Source organism: Heterocephalus glaber, unplaced genomic scaffold (assembly GCF_053883595.1).
Source record: "Heterocephalus glaber isolate CG9 unplaced genomic scaffold, H.glaber_assembly_v1.0 deba00001472, whole genome shotgun sequence".
NCBI classification, from domain to species: Eukaryota; Metazoa; Chordata; class Mammalia; order Rodentia; family Bathyergidae; genus Heterocephalus; species Heterocephalus glaber.
Genome location: NW_028258315.1, coordinates 91490630 through 91506440, shown reverse-complemented (window position 1 = coordinate 91506440; position 15811 = coordinate 91490630). Strand labels below are relative to the sequence as shown.

Below are 15811 nucleotides of genomic sequence, written 5' to 3'. Positions count from 1 at the left end.
TTCTACTACAACTTTTCTTCTCACAAAGCCAATCTGGGCATTAAGGTATTATCGAAGGTAGAAAAATCAACTATGGATAAAGCATTAAACTCAGTGACTTTCATTGCAAAATATGTATCTTATATTGACTGGTTTAAAAGTCTCACTGTATGTCCCTGTTGTGAAATAGAAAACAAAACGAAACAAGCCACCTGTAATGTCAGTTATGCAGGGGGCTAAGGCAAGAGTATTTAAAGTTCAAGCCCAGTTTAGGCAACTTAGCAAGATCCTGTCTCCAAAAAAAAGGAAAGAAAAGAAAACAAAACAAAACAAAAAAATCTTGGGGCCGGGGATTTAGCTTAGTGGTTCCACCACCTGCCTCTCAAGTGCAAGGTCCCCAGTTGGATCCTCAGTACCAAAAAAAAAAAAAAAAAGAAAGAAAAACAAAAAAATGTGGGACTATAGCAAAGGCCCTGGGTTCAATGAAAGAGAGAGAGGAAAGGAGAGAGGGAAGAAGAGAGAAGGAAAGAATGAAAGAAAAAGAATAGGATAAACAGGGTTAGGTGAAGAGAGGCTAATATTTATCAAACATGTATCATGGTAAGGCAGTCTTCTACATGGTTTATGCAGATTCTCTCATTTCATTCCTACACTGCCTTTTGCTTTTGTTTTTTGAGACAGTCTCACTATGTAGCACAGGCTGGTCTCGAATTCACATGATCCTCCTCCTGCCTCAGCATCCTGAATGCTGGAATAACAGGTGTGCACCACCACACCCAGCTACACAGCCTATTTAAAAACATACTCTCCTAACAAAAATTACTAACATGTGTTAAGTACTTCTAATGTGCCCAGCACTTAAAAGGCATGATTTCATCTAATCTTCCTAATGACCCTGAGGTTGCATTATTGTTCTCATTTAAAACGGGAAAACAGACGCTCAGAGAAGTCAAGCAATTTTCTCAAGGGCAGGCATTCAGCAAGAGACAGGCCTCAAACTGGTGTCCATCGTCTGAGTTCTTCCTCCTAACCTCTATGAACCTCTCTAAAATAATGGAGAGGTGGATTCAGGACTTGTGTGAAGCAGAGTTGATTAGCTCAAGAGTGAGACAGAGAACTGGAGCCACTTGGTTTAGAATAACCAGATCCTGGGGTTGAAAGACTCTTTAGATGGTATTTGGATGATGTAGTATGTATCATATCTGTCAGATGACAAAAATCAGAGCCTAGAAGTGGGGGTAGCTTGTCCAGGTTCACACAAAGACGCAGCCAACATTTGAGTACATACTAAGGTACAGGTGCTGAATTAAGTACGTTTGCTCAAATGATCCCAGCCAACCCTTGCCACTACCTTATATACCAGAGACTATTATTATCCTCGTTCATCAATGAGGAGCTGAAGTTCCAGGTGACGTGATTTTTCCTGTCATTTTCACACAGCAAATACATGGTTCCAATCTATGAACCCAGGTCCAGGTTCTTAGCTATGCCACAGCCTCCCTAAAATCAGCGAGAGTAAGGGTTGAAGAGAGATGTCTGAGGGTCAGGGATTCGACATGCAGGAAATGGACTCCCCGTCTTAAAAATATCAGATTCTCGACCACCAAATGCTCCCTGACCCTCGATCTAATTCTCTCCTACTGCCAGATGGAAAATAAAACGCTCAGAGGGCCGGGGATTTAGCTCAGTGGTTTCGCCGCCTGCTGCGCAAGCCCAAGGACCCGAGTTCGATCCCCGGTACCAATAAATAAATAAATAAATTGTAAAAACTCAAAACGCTCAAAAACAAAAAGGTTTTGTTTGTAGTCGCTCAGTCAAGGCTCTGAACGCGGGCTCCCAACTCCTAGCCTAGGCGCCGTCACCACCGCCACTGTCTCCTGCTGACCCCCCGGCACAGAGGGGTCCCCGTCAGAGCTGGGTCTGGCCGCGGGCGGACTCTTAGGAACCCCTGGGCCGCCCTCCCCACGAATCCAGGTTGCGGCACGGACAGGGACCAAACAGTCAAGAGTACCTGCAAGAGGAGACCGGAGGTGGCCAGCCGGGCCGCCTGGCCCAGCACCTCTTGACTGCCCATGGCCTTCGGTTCCGTCAACAGGAAACACCACTGCCACCGGCTCTGACGCTGGAAGATGGCGTCACGGGAGGCTCACTCGCTGATTGGTCATTTTGAGACAGCGGGGGCGGGACAAGAGTTGTGGCCCTTACGGTTCTGCCGCTAGCGGGCCGGCGCCGCAGTCTCTTCTCGCTTTTTGTCGCTGTTTTCTTTCTTCTCCAAATAAGTATTGTGGTCAGTATTAAAAGCCGCTGTCACAGAAGCCAAAGTCCTTTCTCTCAGAATCTCAGGCACCAACCATGAAATAGTAATGTCCCTGACTTCATCTGCCAGAAGGGGAACAAACTACTCGCCAGCCTCCTTATCAGATTCTTACCACTGGCCTTCGCTTTATGCAGTGGCACCCACAACCCCTTTGAAGGCTGAATAGGAATTTTCTCCATTTTGCAGAGAAAAAAAATTGAGGACTGGAAGTTAAACAGAGCACCTTCGCGTCTATGGTTTTGTGAAATCCTTCCTAAAGCTCTGAGAATTGAATCCACACTTGATCGTAGCCAAAAGGCCGAGAAGCGATCTGAGAATTGAATCCAGTTGTCAGAGATGAGAGTGAGCCCCGGAGAAATAAAGTAACTTATTCAAATCTACACAGCTTGTACCTGGGCAGAGTGGACCCCAGGAGCCTGATGAGCTTGCCTGCATGTTAGGAATTGTAAGGCCACGGTGGAAAAGTGGATCTGATGTGCGTTATAAAATGTAAAGCTTCCAACACACACTGCTCTGGAAGACAGAGCAAGCCGGGCACATAATAGCTGATAAGCTCAAGACTTTGACTTGGGCAGGCTGACCACCCTCATGGACTGTGGATTGGCAAGGAAAGTGGATTCCCATAATCTTTATACCCAGCCAAGCACCCATCTCCTCCTCAGCTCATTCTTGTCAGAGCCAGCCAAGAGCTCTTTCTTGTGCACATACTCCTAAGCTTGGGCATCCACACTGGGGTGAGTGGAGGAAAAGAAGCTATAAGGAGAGTCTACAAGCACTAACCATTTCCAAAACACTGTATGTGCCTGTTTGCACTCCTTCACCTTCTTAACAGCCTCTGAGGTAGCCATTACAGATGAGGAAACTGAGGCACAGGGATGTTAAGTAACCCAAGCCCACTTAGCTAAGGGATGGTCAAGGACCAAGGTCCTTTGGACTCTAAACGCTTATATAGTAATATTTCTGCCCGCAAAAAGGGATTTTTGTCCTAAAGGAAACCCGAGTCCCCATATGTAACATAGGTGACACTGAGAGGACAGAGTCTAGGAGGACTGCAGGGAATGAGCTACACAAGGCTTGGGTACCTTCCTCTCCTCACTAAACCTCTCCAAAGCCCTGAGCTGGTAGAGATACAAGCATGAACAATGCCTACCCTATTCTCAGTCTTAGCTGTAGAGGTCTCAGCTCAGAATGGCAAGCTATGGCCCAGTGGCTGTCCCCTATTTTGTATGGCCTGCAAAATAAGAATAGTTTTTACAGGGCAGAGATTTAGCTCAATGGTTCTGCTGCCTGCCTCGCAAGTGCAAGGTCCTGAGTTCGATCTCCAGTACTAAAAAAAGAATAGTTTTTATATTTTTTAAATAGTTTAAAAATTCAAAGGAATGCTTTATGGCATGTGAAAATGTGTGACATTCCAAGTTCAATGTTTACAGAGAGTTTGTAACAGCCACATCCACCCACTTGTTTACATGCTGTCAACAGCTACTTTCTTGCTATAACAGCAGAGTAGATTGACCCACAACGCTGAATATATTTACTAGCTGGCCCTTTAGAGAAAAGTTTGCTGATCCCTGGTGATCATCACTGAGCCTGAGCATATGAAATACAGTAAACATTTCAGTATTAAATGAATTAATGTATTCATGAAATGAAGGAATGATGAAGGACCAGGAAAGGAAGAAAGACAAGTTTGTTTTGTTTTGTGTGTGTTTTTTTGTTTGTTTTCTGGAAGTCCTTGAGAACACCAGACTGTAACTGATGGTCACCCCGGCTTCCTCTCTGCCTCTTACCTCTGGGCCAGGTGCCCTCCCTGTCAGGGAAAGCTGATCTGAGCCACCTATTTTATTACAAAACTGGAGGGAAGAGCCAGGGCCAGTGCCAAGCCAGTTAGGTTCCCAGGGCAGCAGGGCAGGGCCTGAGGCTGCCGGTGGGCGAGGAGGCAGGGTGGAAGCTAAAACAAGTGGTCTGTGGATGTTAGCAGGGTGGAGACAGGAAAGCTGGGCATGGCCCCACACACCAGCCACTAGGTGGTGTGGTGTCCTGGGCAAGGGCCCTGCTCTGCCAAGTCTTTGTGCTGCCCAGAGAACCTCCAACAGGGCCTTTCTTGGAAATAGGATGTCAAGGCTCTGACCCTTGCTCAAAAGGTCCAGAGTATTAAATGGGGCATGCATGCCCGTAAACCCAGGTATTCAGGAGGATTATGAGTCTGAGTAAAGTCGTGGCAGTTTAGTGAGACCCTATCTCAAAATACTGAAAAATAAAAAGGGCTGAAGATGCAGCTTAGTGATAGAGCAACCCTTGGATTCAGCTACCAGTACCAGAAAAAAAAAAAAGTCTCATGGCATGAGAAAGCAGCTGTGATACTAATAAGCTATACTTCTTGTGCCTAAAAGGCACTGTACTGTCCACTTCATATTCATGAACTCACTTAACTCCTATAGCTGCCCAGTGAGACAGACAGCAGCAGCATCCCCATTTTACAGGCCAGGAAATAGAGGCCTGGCAAGGTTAAAGGATTTGCCTAAGCGGTAGTGAATAGCATTGCCAAAATTTGAACTAAGCAGTGTGGTCTCAGTCCCTTAACCAGGGCTAAAACCAGAGGTCATCTGTGATGAACTATATTACTATCTGATCACTAATGCTGATCCTTGGTTGTCACTTCAGCCGTCCTGATTCAGGAAGGCTCGGTTGAGTTCAGGAATCTGCACTGACCAGCACCCTGGGCGGTCCTGAAGCCGTGAACCAGACTCTGGGAAGCACTGCCTGAAGGCAGATCTCCAGGTGCTTTGGAAAAGCTGCCTTTTGCAGTGGGCTACAAGTATCTGTCTGCCCAAGGAGAGCAAGTCATGGGAGCTGCCTCTGGGCTTATCCAGCCCTCCGAGTCTTGCCCTAAGGGACAGTGGTCACGGCAGCAGGACCTAGAGGCAGTCTCTAAATGAGGGCCTCTGGGGAGTTCTGTGCCAGGAGGGGTATATAGGACAGCCCTGTGTCCTGGTCTGTCCACAGGATGAGCTGAGCAGCTAGGTGAGCAGCCAAGGGGCTTGGCTTTGCCTGACCACTGATTTGTAGAGAGGGAAAACAGTAACTTCTTGCAGCCCATGTGTCAGCAGGTTCATTTCAACTCAGACTCTCATTCCAGAGCCAGTGCTCTGTGTTGACCATTAAAGGGGACACAAGAGTGAATGAGCTACAGTCACTGGGCTCTTACAGCTCAAGGTTCCCCCAGGGGAAACACAGAGTGACAGCTGATAGGTTGAGGTGGAAAAAACAAGCAAAGGAACTGATGGCTGGTGGGACAGATCTTTCTGGCTTGAAGCATCAGGAAAACTTTCCTGCAGGTGATGTTTGAGGTGAAACTTGAAGAGCCAGAGGGCTTGATCTATCGAGAAAACAGATACAGTCAGGGCCAGGGATTTGGCTCAGTAGCGCTGTACCTGCCTCGAAAGCACAAGGTGCTGACTTTGATCCCTGGTACCAGAAAAAAAAATCAGAAAACATAAACAGTGACACTCAGAGGACAGAACTTGCCAAGCCTGTGGGAGGACCCAGGATTTGGCTGTGGCTGCTGTGGGGTGCAGAGGTTCTTTCGTCCACCAGGTGTGGCCACAGCTGGCCTGGTGGTCCTGGGAGGTGGAAATGTACATCTGAATGGATACAAATTCAGGTGCGCGTGTTCATGTGCACTGGGGGAAGATAAGTGTACACTTGCCTGTGTGTGTAGCCCTATTTTCCAGAGCCTGCCTACAGGTAGAATCTGTGTGGCTATGTATGTTTGTGTATAAGCAGACATACTTGTGAATTTACATGTGCACATGGATGTGAAAGCATGAATGCAAGGTGGTGTGCATGCAGCATGTGTATAAAGATGTGCATGTGTGTACAGCCTGTGGGGCTGTGGAGGTTGCAGGCCTACAACCATGCAAAATGTGTGACAGCCTTAGGGGTCAGCTTCAGGCTCTCTCTGATTCTGGGCTCATGGTCCCCATGACTGTAATAAATGTTGACATTATAAGTCTTCACTCTAAGTCAGGTCCTCACAGTCTATGCTTCACTTCAGTGAATCCTCCCATCAATATTATGAGCCATATAATAATCTTATGAGCCACTATTCCCCTTTAACTGATGAAGAAACTGAGGCTTAAGAGGTGAGACTTCCTCAAGTTACCCAGACAGTAGCTAGCAGGGTCCTGGCTGTAGGAGCTTAAAGGCCTCCTTTTACCATTTCTTATATGCTGCTTCTCTCAAAAAGCTCCTGATGAGGAAATGTCTCTGGCACACTCATGACTGGCCCATACCTGGCACAGACACCCAGGCCTTTCTCACATGCCAGGTGGAAAGGAACGTCCCTGGGGCCCAGGGTGACTCACATAGAAAGATCACACAGAGGTGAAACAGGGTAGCCTTTGTTTATCCACAAACCCAAACAATTTGGGCCAGAGCCAGCTGACGCCCCCTGCCTGAGCATGTGTTGTGTCTCCCCCTCCCTTAGAGCCACAGTTTGGCATGGGCAGTGGCCCCAGACTCTCCTGGGCCAGTTTCTTAAAAGCTACTCACAAGCACATCCTCCTGAAGAGGGCTGGGGTCCCATCCTGGGTACCAGGTTACCACTTCCTGGGTCCTGACAGCCCAGTCAGCAGTTTGTCCACCTCCATCTTGACTTCCTGCCTTTCTTCTTGCATTGAGGGTGCTACCTGCTGTGTTTTTAAAAAGTCACCTAGAACCATTTTTGCTACTATTTGGAGATGGACTGATCTAAACACAAATGCTTAGACAAGTCACTTCACCTCTCTGAGCCTGTTTCCTCATCTGTGAAATAGACAAGATAATAAAACCTGCGGGTTGTGGTGAGAATTAAATGGGATGGTGCATGTAGAGGCTGCCATACTGCCGGGCACATATAATGAACATGCTCGACAAATAGGAGCTGCTAGCATCATTTTCATTTTATTCACATCAACAGTGCTGTCATTTCTCCCTGCAACCTTGGGAAAGCATTTAATATTTCTGGACCTCCATCTCTCACCCCTGCAGGGGTTCTTTTTCTTTTTCTTTACGGTAATGGAGATTGGACCCAGGACCTTCACACTGAATACATCTCCAGCCTTTTTTTATTTTTTATTTTGAGACAGGATCTCGCTAAGTCACTAAGTTGCCCAGGCTGGGGCTCAAACTTTCAATCCTGCCACAGCCTCCCAGAGTGCTGAGATTATCGCTGTGCATCACCACACTCAACTATAGGGATTCTTTTAGCCAACCTTCCTTCCTTTTTCCCTCTCTCCTTTCCTCCCTTCCTTCCTTTTTCAGGCTTAATTTGGGGGTTGGGCAGCATCTCTCTATGAAGTTCAGGCTGGCCTCAAACTCACTATGTAGCCCAAGTTGGCCTCAAACTCACAGTGATCCTTCTGCTTCAGCCTCCCAAGTGCTGGGATTGCAGGTGTGCAGCACCACACACAGCTATTTTACTGAGATATAATTCTGTACCATAAAATTCACTTTTTTAAAGTGTACGATGTATTGGGTTTAGTATATTTACAGGGCTGTATAACCATTCCCACTATCCAATTCCAGAACATTTTCATCGCCCCCCGACAAGGAAACCCTAAAATTATGAGTTGCTCTCCAATCCCTTTTCTCTTATGCCTTCGGCAACCACTAATCTATTTTGTCTCTTTGGGTTTGCCTAATCTGGACATTTCACATTAATGGAATCATATGGAATGAAGTCTTTTCCACCTGGACTCTTTCACTTAGCATAATGTTTTTGTGACTCATCCATGTTGAGACATGTATTTCATTCCTTATATGGCTGAATCATATTCTATTTATGGCTATACCACATTTTATTTATTCATCAATTTATGAACATTTGGGTTGTTTCCCTTCTGTTATGAATAGTGCTGCTGTGAACATTTGTGTACAAGTTTTTGTTTAGACATATTTTTTAAAATTTGTGTGTGAGTGTGTGTGTGTGTGCGCACACGCGCGCGTGTTAGGGATGGAACCCAGCACCTCACACATACTAAGGAAATGCTGTAGCACTAAGCCACATGTCCAGCCCTATTTTTAAAATGTTTTACAAGTGGAATTTCTAGGTCTTGTAGTAATGCTATGTTAATCTTTTTCAGGAACTGCCAGACTGTTTTCCATAGCAGCTATCTCATTTTAAATTCCCACTCGTAATGTTCAAGGGACCCAATTGCTCTATGTCCTTACTTTCCATCTTTTTGAATATAGACATCCTAGTGCGTGTGAAGTGGTGTCATTGTGGTTTTGATTTGCATTTCCCTAATGACTAGTGATGTGAATATCTTTTCATGTGCTTATTGGTAATTTGTGTATCTTTTTTTGAGACATGCCTACTTAAACCTTTTTAGCATCTACATTTTTTTAAAATTTTAGCCAACATTTACTAAGCACCTACCACATGCCAACACACTGAGGAATTGAAAGGGACCAAAGCCAGGACTCTGCATGGGGCAAAAAGGCTCATCCTGCTCCGCCTGGCCAGGCTGTCACACAGGAAAGGACACTGCTCCAAAAGGAGAGGAGTGCACACTGGGTAAGGGCCTCGGGTTTCTGAGACTCTGCAATCCATCCTCCCTAAGCCCTGCTTGCCACACCTGACACCACTGTGATCAGTACCTGGCACCCAGAAGCTGACACATACAGCAGCCGCCCAGACCGTCCACAGAGCAGGCGCCCTCTGGGTTTGCACCTTGAGTCGCACCCACCACCACCCAGCCAGGGCCAGACCACAGCCCCTGCACTCCCAGGCAGCTCTGCAGGGTGAGTTCTAGAGACAGTGGGGTTCTGGGGCCTGAGCAACTGGAAGACAAAGGACCCTGCATTACCCCAACTGCTGTATGCCTTATGCATGTGTCTTCCTCTCTGAGCCTCACTTTTGTAATCTGTGGAATGGAGAATAATGGCACAACTTGTCCAGGTAGTTACAAAGTTGAAATGAGAAGATGCATGGTTGGGCTTTATGCACAACAGGGCAGAGGAAATGTTCACTAAATAGAATTAATTTTTGGTGTTATTGTCATCTAAAAGCTGAGCGGGATGAGAAGATCTATAAAGGCCGACAAGAAAGCAGGGGCACCACCGGGTCAGATGGAAGGAGCAAAGACGAAAGCCAGACTCCTTCAGCCATAGCTGCCTTTATGCGGAGCGACTGCCCTGAGTTCACAGTTACTCAAAAAGCATTTCAGAGGCAGTATCCCTGGCTGAGGCCGCCGAGCCATCCCAGGCAGCCCTCTTGCCTCTGTGTTTTCCGCTCTCTGGCCTGGCTTGGCCTCAACCCTCCCAGCCTGGATCATGGCATTGGGAGCCTTCCCACTGACCTGCTGAGCTCATGGCCAAGGGGAAATATGTTTTCAGATAGGGTGAAAATAGATCCTTCTCCAAATATGCTCATCATGGCTAAGAAAAATAAATAGAACCAAGAAGGAAAGAGAGCGGGAAGCAGACGACAGACCAGGCATGGGCAGCTGCTGGTGGGTGGGGGTTGGATTTAGGCAACAGAGCAGAGTGTGTGTGAGTGAGTACGTGTGTGCATATATGTGGCTGAACAAGTTGGTGCATGACTGAGCATGTGGAACAATAAATGTGTGTACATGAGTGTGTGGGTTTGCGTGAGTGTATGTGAGAATGTGCCTACATGAAGGTGTGTGCGCAGAGTGAATGTGTGAGCACATGTGTAAGAGACTGTGATACTACATTTGCACATAAGAAAGTATATGAGCATATGAAAGTGCATGAGGGGCTGGGCATGGCGGCGCACACCTGTACTCCCAGCACTCAGGAGGCTGAGACTGGAGGATCACCGAGAGTTTGAGCCCAGCCTGGCCTCTAGTGAGTTCAAGGCCAGCCTGAACTACAGAGTGAGACCCTGCCTCAAACAAACAACAACAAAAAGAAAGTGTGTGAGTATGTAAACAGTGTGGGTACAAATGGGAGCAAGTGGGTTCATATATAACAGTGTGCAAATTGGTGTGGGCATGTATGAGTGACAATGTGTTTGTATGCCTGTGATCATAAGTGTGTGAGTGGGTGCATATGCAGGGATGAATGTGTAGATTTTATGTGTGTAAGAATGTATATGAAGCTGGCCATAGTGGCACATACCTATAATCCCAGCACTCGGGAGACTGAGGCAGGAGGAGTGCTGTGAGTTTGAGGCCAGCCTGGGCTACATAATGAGTTCCAGGCCAGCCTGAACTACATAGCAAGATCCTGTCTCAAAAAAACCAGACGGCTTATGAGTACATATGTATGAATGTTCACCTGTGTTGTATGTTGTATTCAAATGAGCTGCTATGAGCAAATGTGTGTGTGGAGTTACAACAGTGGGTGTGTGCAGATTGAGTACGTGAGTGTGCATGAGCTTGTGTATGTGTTTGAACTTAGGTACGCCTGTGTTCCTATGTGTGTTGTGGTACTCCATGTGTGTCCTGAGTCGTGTGCTAGGGGTGTTGGCCCCAAGGGAGGAGAATTCTCTGGGCTTAGTCACTCATGGCCTGGACACTGCCAATCTGAAAGTATTTCAAAATAGACCTGCTCTTATTTGTCATGGAGACTTCCTGCTCTGCACTGGCCAAGGAGACTTAGAGTTGCAGCTTGGTGGGGACCTCTCAGAGACATAGAATTTGAAATCCAAAGGGTCTTAAAGCCTATCTCCTCAGAGGCCTTATGGTATCACTGTGGAGATGGAAACAGGGCCACACAGCTGTTGAGGGCAGAGCTAGGCTTGGAACCTGTGCCTTCTTCATCCCTGCCAGTGTCCTCATGCCTCCAACACACACTTCACCTCCCTGCTCATCATTCCTTCACTGGGCAGTGTTGATGAGAGCCTATCAAGTGCTAGACTCCAAACTGGGCTTTAAGATACAGACAAGGACCCTGGTTCAAGGACCCTTCCTTCCTGTGTGGCAGGTATCTGGTAAACCAATAACCAAGCTGATAATTCGAGGTCCCAATAAGTGTCTCCCAGTCAAGAAGGCAAAGTGATGGCATCCCCAGGCCTACTTCAGCTGAGGGATGGGGGAGGTGGTCAGTGTCACTGTAGAGTGACACTGGAGCCGAGGCCAGCCAGGAGCCAGAGCTTCACAACTGGGTCTCCAGACCCATTTCCTAATTGATCTTGCAGAGGCAGGTGAAGTGGGCTGTTCTGATGAGAAGTGATAGAGCAAAATCTCCTTTCTGTGGGTACCAAAGGAATCCTCCTTCAGGGAAAACCAAAGCTGGGAAGCAAGTGGGCCCGAGACTCTACCATTGGGAGGGTAGAGAAGCTGTCACCTTCCACTCATGTCCCAAACCTATGGGTCAGCCCTCATGAAAATCGTACGGACCACTAATTTTTTTTTTTTTTTGGTACCCGGGGATCGAACTCGGGTCCTTAGCTTGTGAGGCAGGTGGTGGAACCACTGAGCTAAATCCCCGGCCCCAGGCCACTAATATTACATAATAGTAGCTACCAACATTAGCTTGTATCGGGCACATACCAGGTGCTTTAGGAGCATTACTGGATTTAATCTCCTCAACATAGCTCAGTGTGGTAGAGCATGCCTGTAATCCCAGCACTCAGGGAGCCTGAGGCAGAAGCATCAAAATTTGAGCCCAGTGGCACCTTAGTGATTTAGTGAGACCTAGTTTAAAAATTTAAAAAAAGAAAAAATTTAAAAATTAAAAATATCGGGCCAGGGATTTAGCTCAGTGGTTTTGCCGCCTGCTGCGCAAGTGCAAGGACCCGAGTTCAATCCCCAGTACCAAAAAATAAATAAAATAAAATAAAAATTATCTAGGGATGTAGCTGAATGTGAAGGCCCCGGGTTCAATCCCCAGTACCAAACAATAAACAAATAAGCAAAACATCTTGAGGTTATTCCCATTTGTAGATACGAAAAGTGAGGCTGATCAAAGTGACTTGCACAAGGCCTTACCACCAGGAAGGGCAAAGCTGCCATATTGCCATTTGCACTTAGGTCTTTGTGACCCCCAACACTAGCGCCCCTGAGCATACACCCCAGCCCCTCCTGCCTGCCTGAACTTCATGTCTCACTGACACCAGCCCTCCTGGCCGGCCAGCCCCTTGGGATCACCCGTCTGCCCTTGGAGCTCCCAACGACTCAGGCCTCATGACCTGCCAGCAAGCCTGAATCATGCCTCCATCCGCAAGGGCCCTTTACATACATGATCGTAGTCTTCACAAGAAGCCTCCAGGTCAGGCTTGTGCATCTCATCTTGTAGCTAAGAAGGTAAGAGAACCAGTTCAAGGTCACGTGACTATGGGAGGGGATCAGACCCTCCCTGACCCCAGAGCCTGACAGTCGCCTGTGCCTGCCTTCATGATGGGGTGCTGGCCAGGAGCTCAGCCTGCTTCACCTCATTTAATCTTCAAAATCAGTGACTCCCTCCCAACATCAGCCTCGTCCTCAGCAGGGCTCAAATTCATGGCTCAGCAATGCTACGAATGACAGAAAATCCCATCTCTGAGGTCACTCTCAAACACTCAAAATCCCAAATGTTGAAATAGTAAATACCTCGAGCTCTCCATGCCTGGACCTCAGGGCTGTGAGGAAAGAAATGTAAAACACCACAGTCTCCCCTTGGTGTGGGGACCGTGGGTGAGTACCTTGACCCTTTAGAACCTCAGTTTCCCTTCTGTAAAGAGGGGTTATACACTAATGCCCACCTCACAAGTTAGAAGTTGAGTAAAACCAAGGTAATGGTGCCTAGAAAAGATATGTGGGCCCACTGGTTGTCTGAAAGTCGGTATCGAGACCTCAGAGCGCCGGGGATGTAGCTCAGTGGCAGTGCACCTGCCTGGCAAGCGCAAGGTCGTGATTTCCAGGCATCACTCAGAGGGCCTTGGTTGGGGGCTCAGCAGGCCCCAGGCTCTCCCTCTGGGCACCAAAGGGGCAGAGGGGCAGTGACACAAGACTCCAGCCTCTCCAGTTCATCGACAAAGCCTAGCAGGAGAAGTAGCAAAGTTACCAGCCAGCTGTGGCTCCAGAGGGGCAGTTCAGGGAGGGAAGTTTGTGTTCAGTGGGGAAGTTCCTACCACAGACACCCAGTTGAGAAACATGGTGGGGAAAATCCACCGGGCTGTGATCTCCAGGGTTGGTTTATGCAAACTACCCCTTCCTTCCCTTGTCTTTTGTCCTGTGGGTGGTAGCAACTTCCTCTGGTGCTACACTCTGGGCTGCCTTTCCATTCCTTATATAGCTTCTCCACTCTTCTGTCACTAACAGATTCCCTGCATTCAACTCCCTCTATGTGAAATACCTAATATGGCTTCTCTTTTCCTGCTCCCCCAGAGTCCAGAGAGGTAAGGTCCCTTGTCCTGTGACAGCTCATCCTCTGCTTCCCCAGCACCCTTCTCCCTTTGGAGATCTGCCTTCCTCAGTCTCGCTCTGGCCTAAGCATTTTGCCAGCTTCCTTCTCCTTTGTGGAAGGAGGTCTGCCTGGGCATTCAGGACTTGGAGAACCACAGCAACTGATTCGCACTAATGTATTACTGACTCGTGCTTAGGTCATTCAGAAGAAGCCAGAACCTCACTGATTCTTTCTGGGGGGACTTAGGCCACAGCACAGATGCCATCATACCTGGAAACATTGCCTGAGATGTCTCTCTTCCCATGTCCCTCCATTTTCTGCCAGTGTGCCTCGAAAGCCAAACTAAGCCACACAGAAGTGCAGGGAACACAGGCTGAAAAGGTTGGCTCCCCTTCCATAGACAAAGATCACAGCAGGGGAAGGATGAGGAATGATTCAAGACCAACAGGCTCAGAATGGGCACATCCCTGTGTACTGTGGCAGAGGACTGGACCACCCGGTCCCTGAAGAACCTTGCTAACTGAAAGTTCATGAATCTAGGAACTTAGAACAAGGACACAATTTCCCTGGGTTCTGGTACCATTTCTGATCCTGTATGGCTTTCTGATCCCTCCTTTCTCTGGCCTGAGTTTGTTCATCTGTTCAGTAGAGAGGTTGGTCAGGCTTGTCCAAGAGGGCCCTGGAAGAAGACCCTGGGTGTGTGGGCTGATTTCTCACGAAGCCCAGACCTGGATTCTCTGGAAGATCCTCTCAGGAAACTGCTGACCTCCTCACCCCTGCCCATGTAATATCTTCTCATTCAGCTGTCCCAGGCTGGAGCCCACCAGTCCTGTGCCCACTTTTCATCCAGTCTGTGGGCCCACAGCCAAGGACCCAGGCCCCTACCACCTGTGGCCAGTGATTCCAACTGTCCAGGCTTTGACCTTCTGCCTAGGTTGAGGAGCCCATTGCCTTCAGAGGACTCTGAGGCACCTTCAGGCCTGCGAAGGGGTTCACTTGAGCAGTACCTCTCTTCCCTTCCACTGTTGGGGCTCCTCCTTTCTAGAAAAGGAGAGGCAGATGGCTGAAAAGGAGAGCAGCTACATTTCCAGACCTCAAAGGAGATGGAGACCATAAGAGACCACTGGTCCTTCTCCTTCCTATGGAAGCTGAGATCAAGGCTTTCTTTCTTTCTTTCTTTCTTTCTTTCTTTCTTTCTTTCTTTCTTTCTTTCTTTCTTTCTTCAGTACTGGGAATTTGTAATGATCTACATCCCCAGCCCTTTTTAATTTTTATTTTTTAAAATTTTGAGACAGGGTCTTGCTAAGTCACTAAGTTGCCTAGGCTGGGCTTGAACTTGTGATCTTTCTGTATCAGCTTTCCAGGTGTGTACCATCATTCCAGGCTGGCTTCAGGTCAGTTTCTTCAAAGTCTCTACAGGCTGTTGAATCTCAACCCAAGGAGGTTAAAATGTACTCATTTCCCATATCAAAACACTGTAGCTAGGCATGGTGATGCACACCTGTAAGCCCATCACTCAGGAGGCTGAGGCAGGAGGATCACTGCAAATTGAGGCCAGCCTAAACTACATAGTGAGTTCAAGGCCAGGCTGAACTACATAGTGAGACCCTGTCTCCAAATAGTACAAATGGCAGACATTTTGTTCATCAGGCAAGAATTTCAAGCTGCCTATGACTCAACTCAGACCCCATGCCTTGTAATCTCAATATGCACTTCAAAAGCTTGTGCAACTGCTAGCCCCATTTCGCCAGGGACAAAACAGGATGAGAGAGGTCCAGCATGCTGTCCAAGGCACCCAGCCAGGGAGCACTGAGGCACTGTCAGGTCTGGCTCTGCCTGCAGCCAGACCTTCCCCACAACCTGCCCTTCACCAGTGCCTCACCTTCCACCCACCTGTATTCCTGGCTCTCCCTGGAGAGACCTTCAGGACTATAGGGTCCACGCCTTGTTAGAAGATCTCAGAATGGCCAATTGCCCGGCCTACTGGACCAGAGCCCTCCTTTTGGCCCAGTTAGAAGCTTGGCACAAATGCCCTGGGACTCCGCCCAGGGGTGAGCTGCAGGGCACACAGTTTACCTGCCAGGAGCCCGGAGGTAGGAAAGCAAACACTATAAATCATCAGGAAGCCTCTGTAAATATTTTATAAAAGGGACAGTAAATAATGCAGCTCCTTGGACGTGC

General features: G+C 47.9%; 1 protein-coding gene across 5 annotated transcripts in view; it reads right to left on the bottom strand.

Annotated features, from left to right (window-relative positions):
* The window catches only part of Rft1 (RFT1 glycolipid translocator homolog), a 49665-nt gene extending 37124 nt beyond the window's left edge, over positions 1–12541 (bottom strand). For 2 of the 5 annotated variants that reach the window (XM_004864351.3, XM_004864352.3), the window contains exon 1: positions 1991–2153. In XM_004864351.3, the coding sequence (XP_004864408.1) occupies positions 1991–2053 (63 nt within the window). In that variant the 5' untranslated portion in view covers positions 2054–2153. Of the gene's footprint in view, positions 1–1330; positions 1480–1990; positions 2154–12484 lie in introns of those variants that run through there. The other 3 variants (XM_021244021.2, XM_087181540.1, XM_087181541.1) reach the window with 3 other exon arrangements.
* Positions 12542–15811: the final 3270 nt, after the last annotated feature.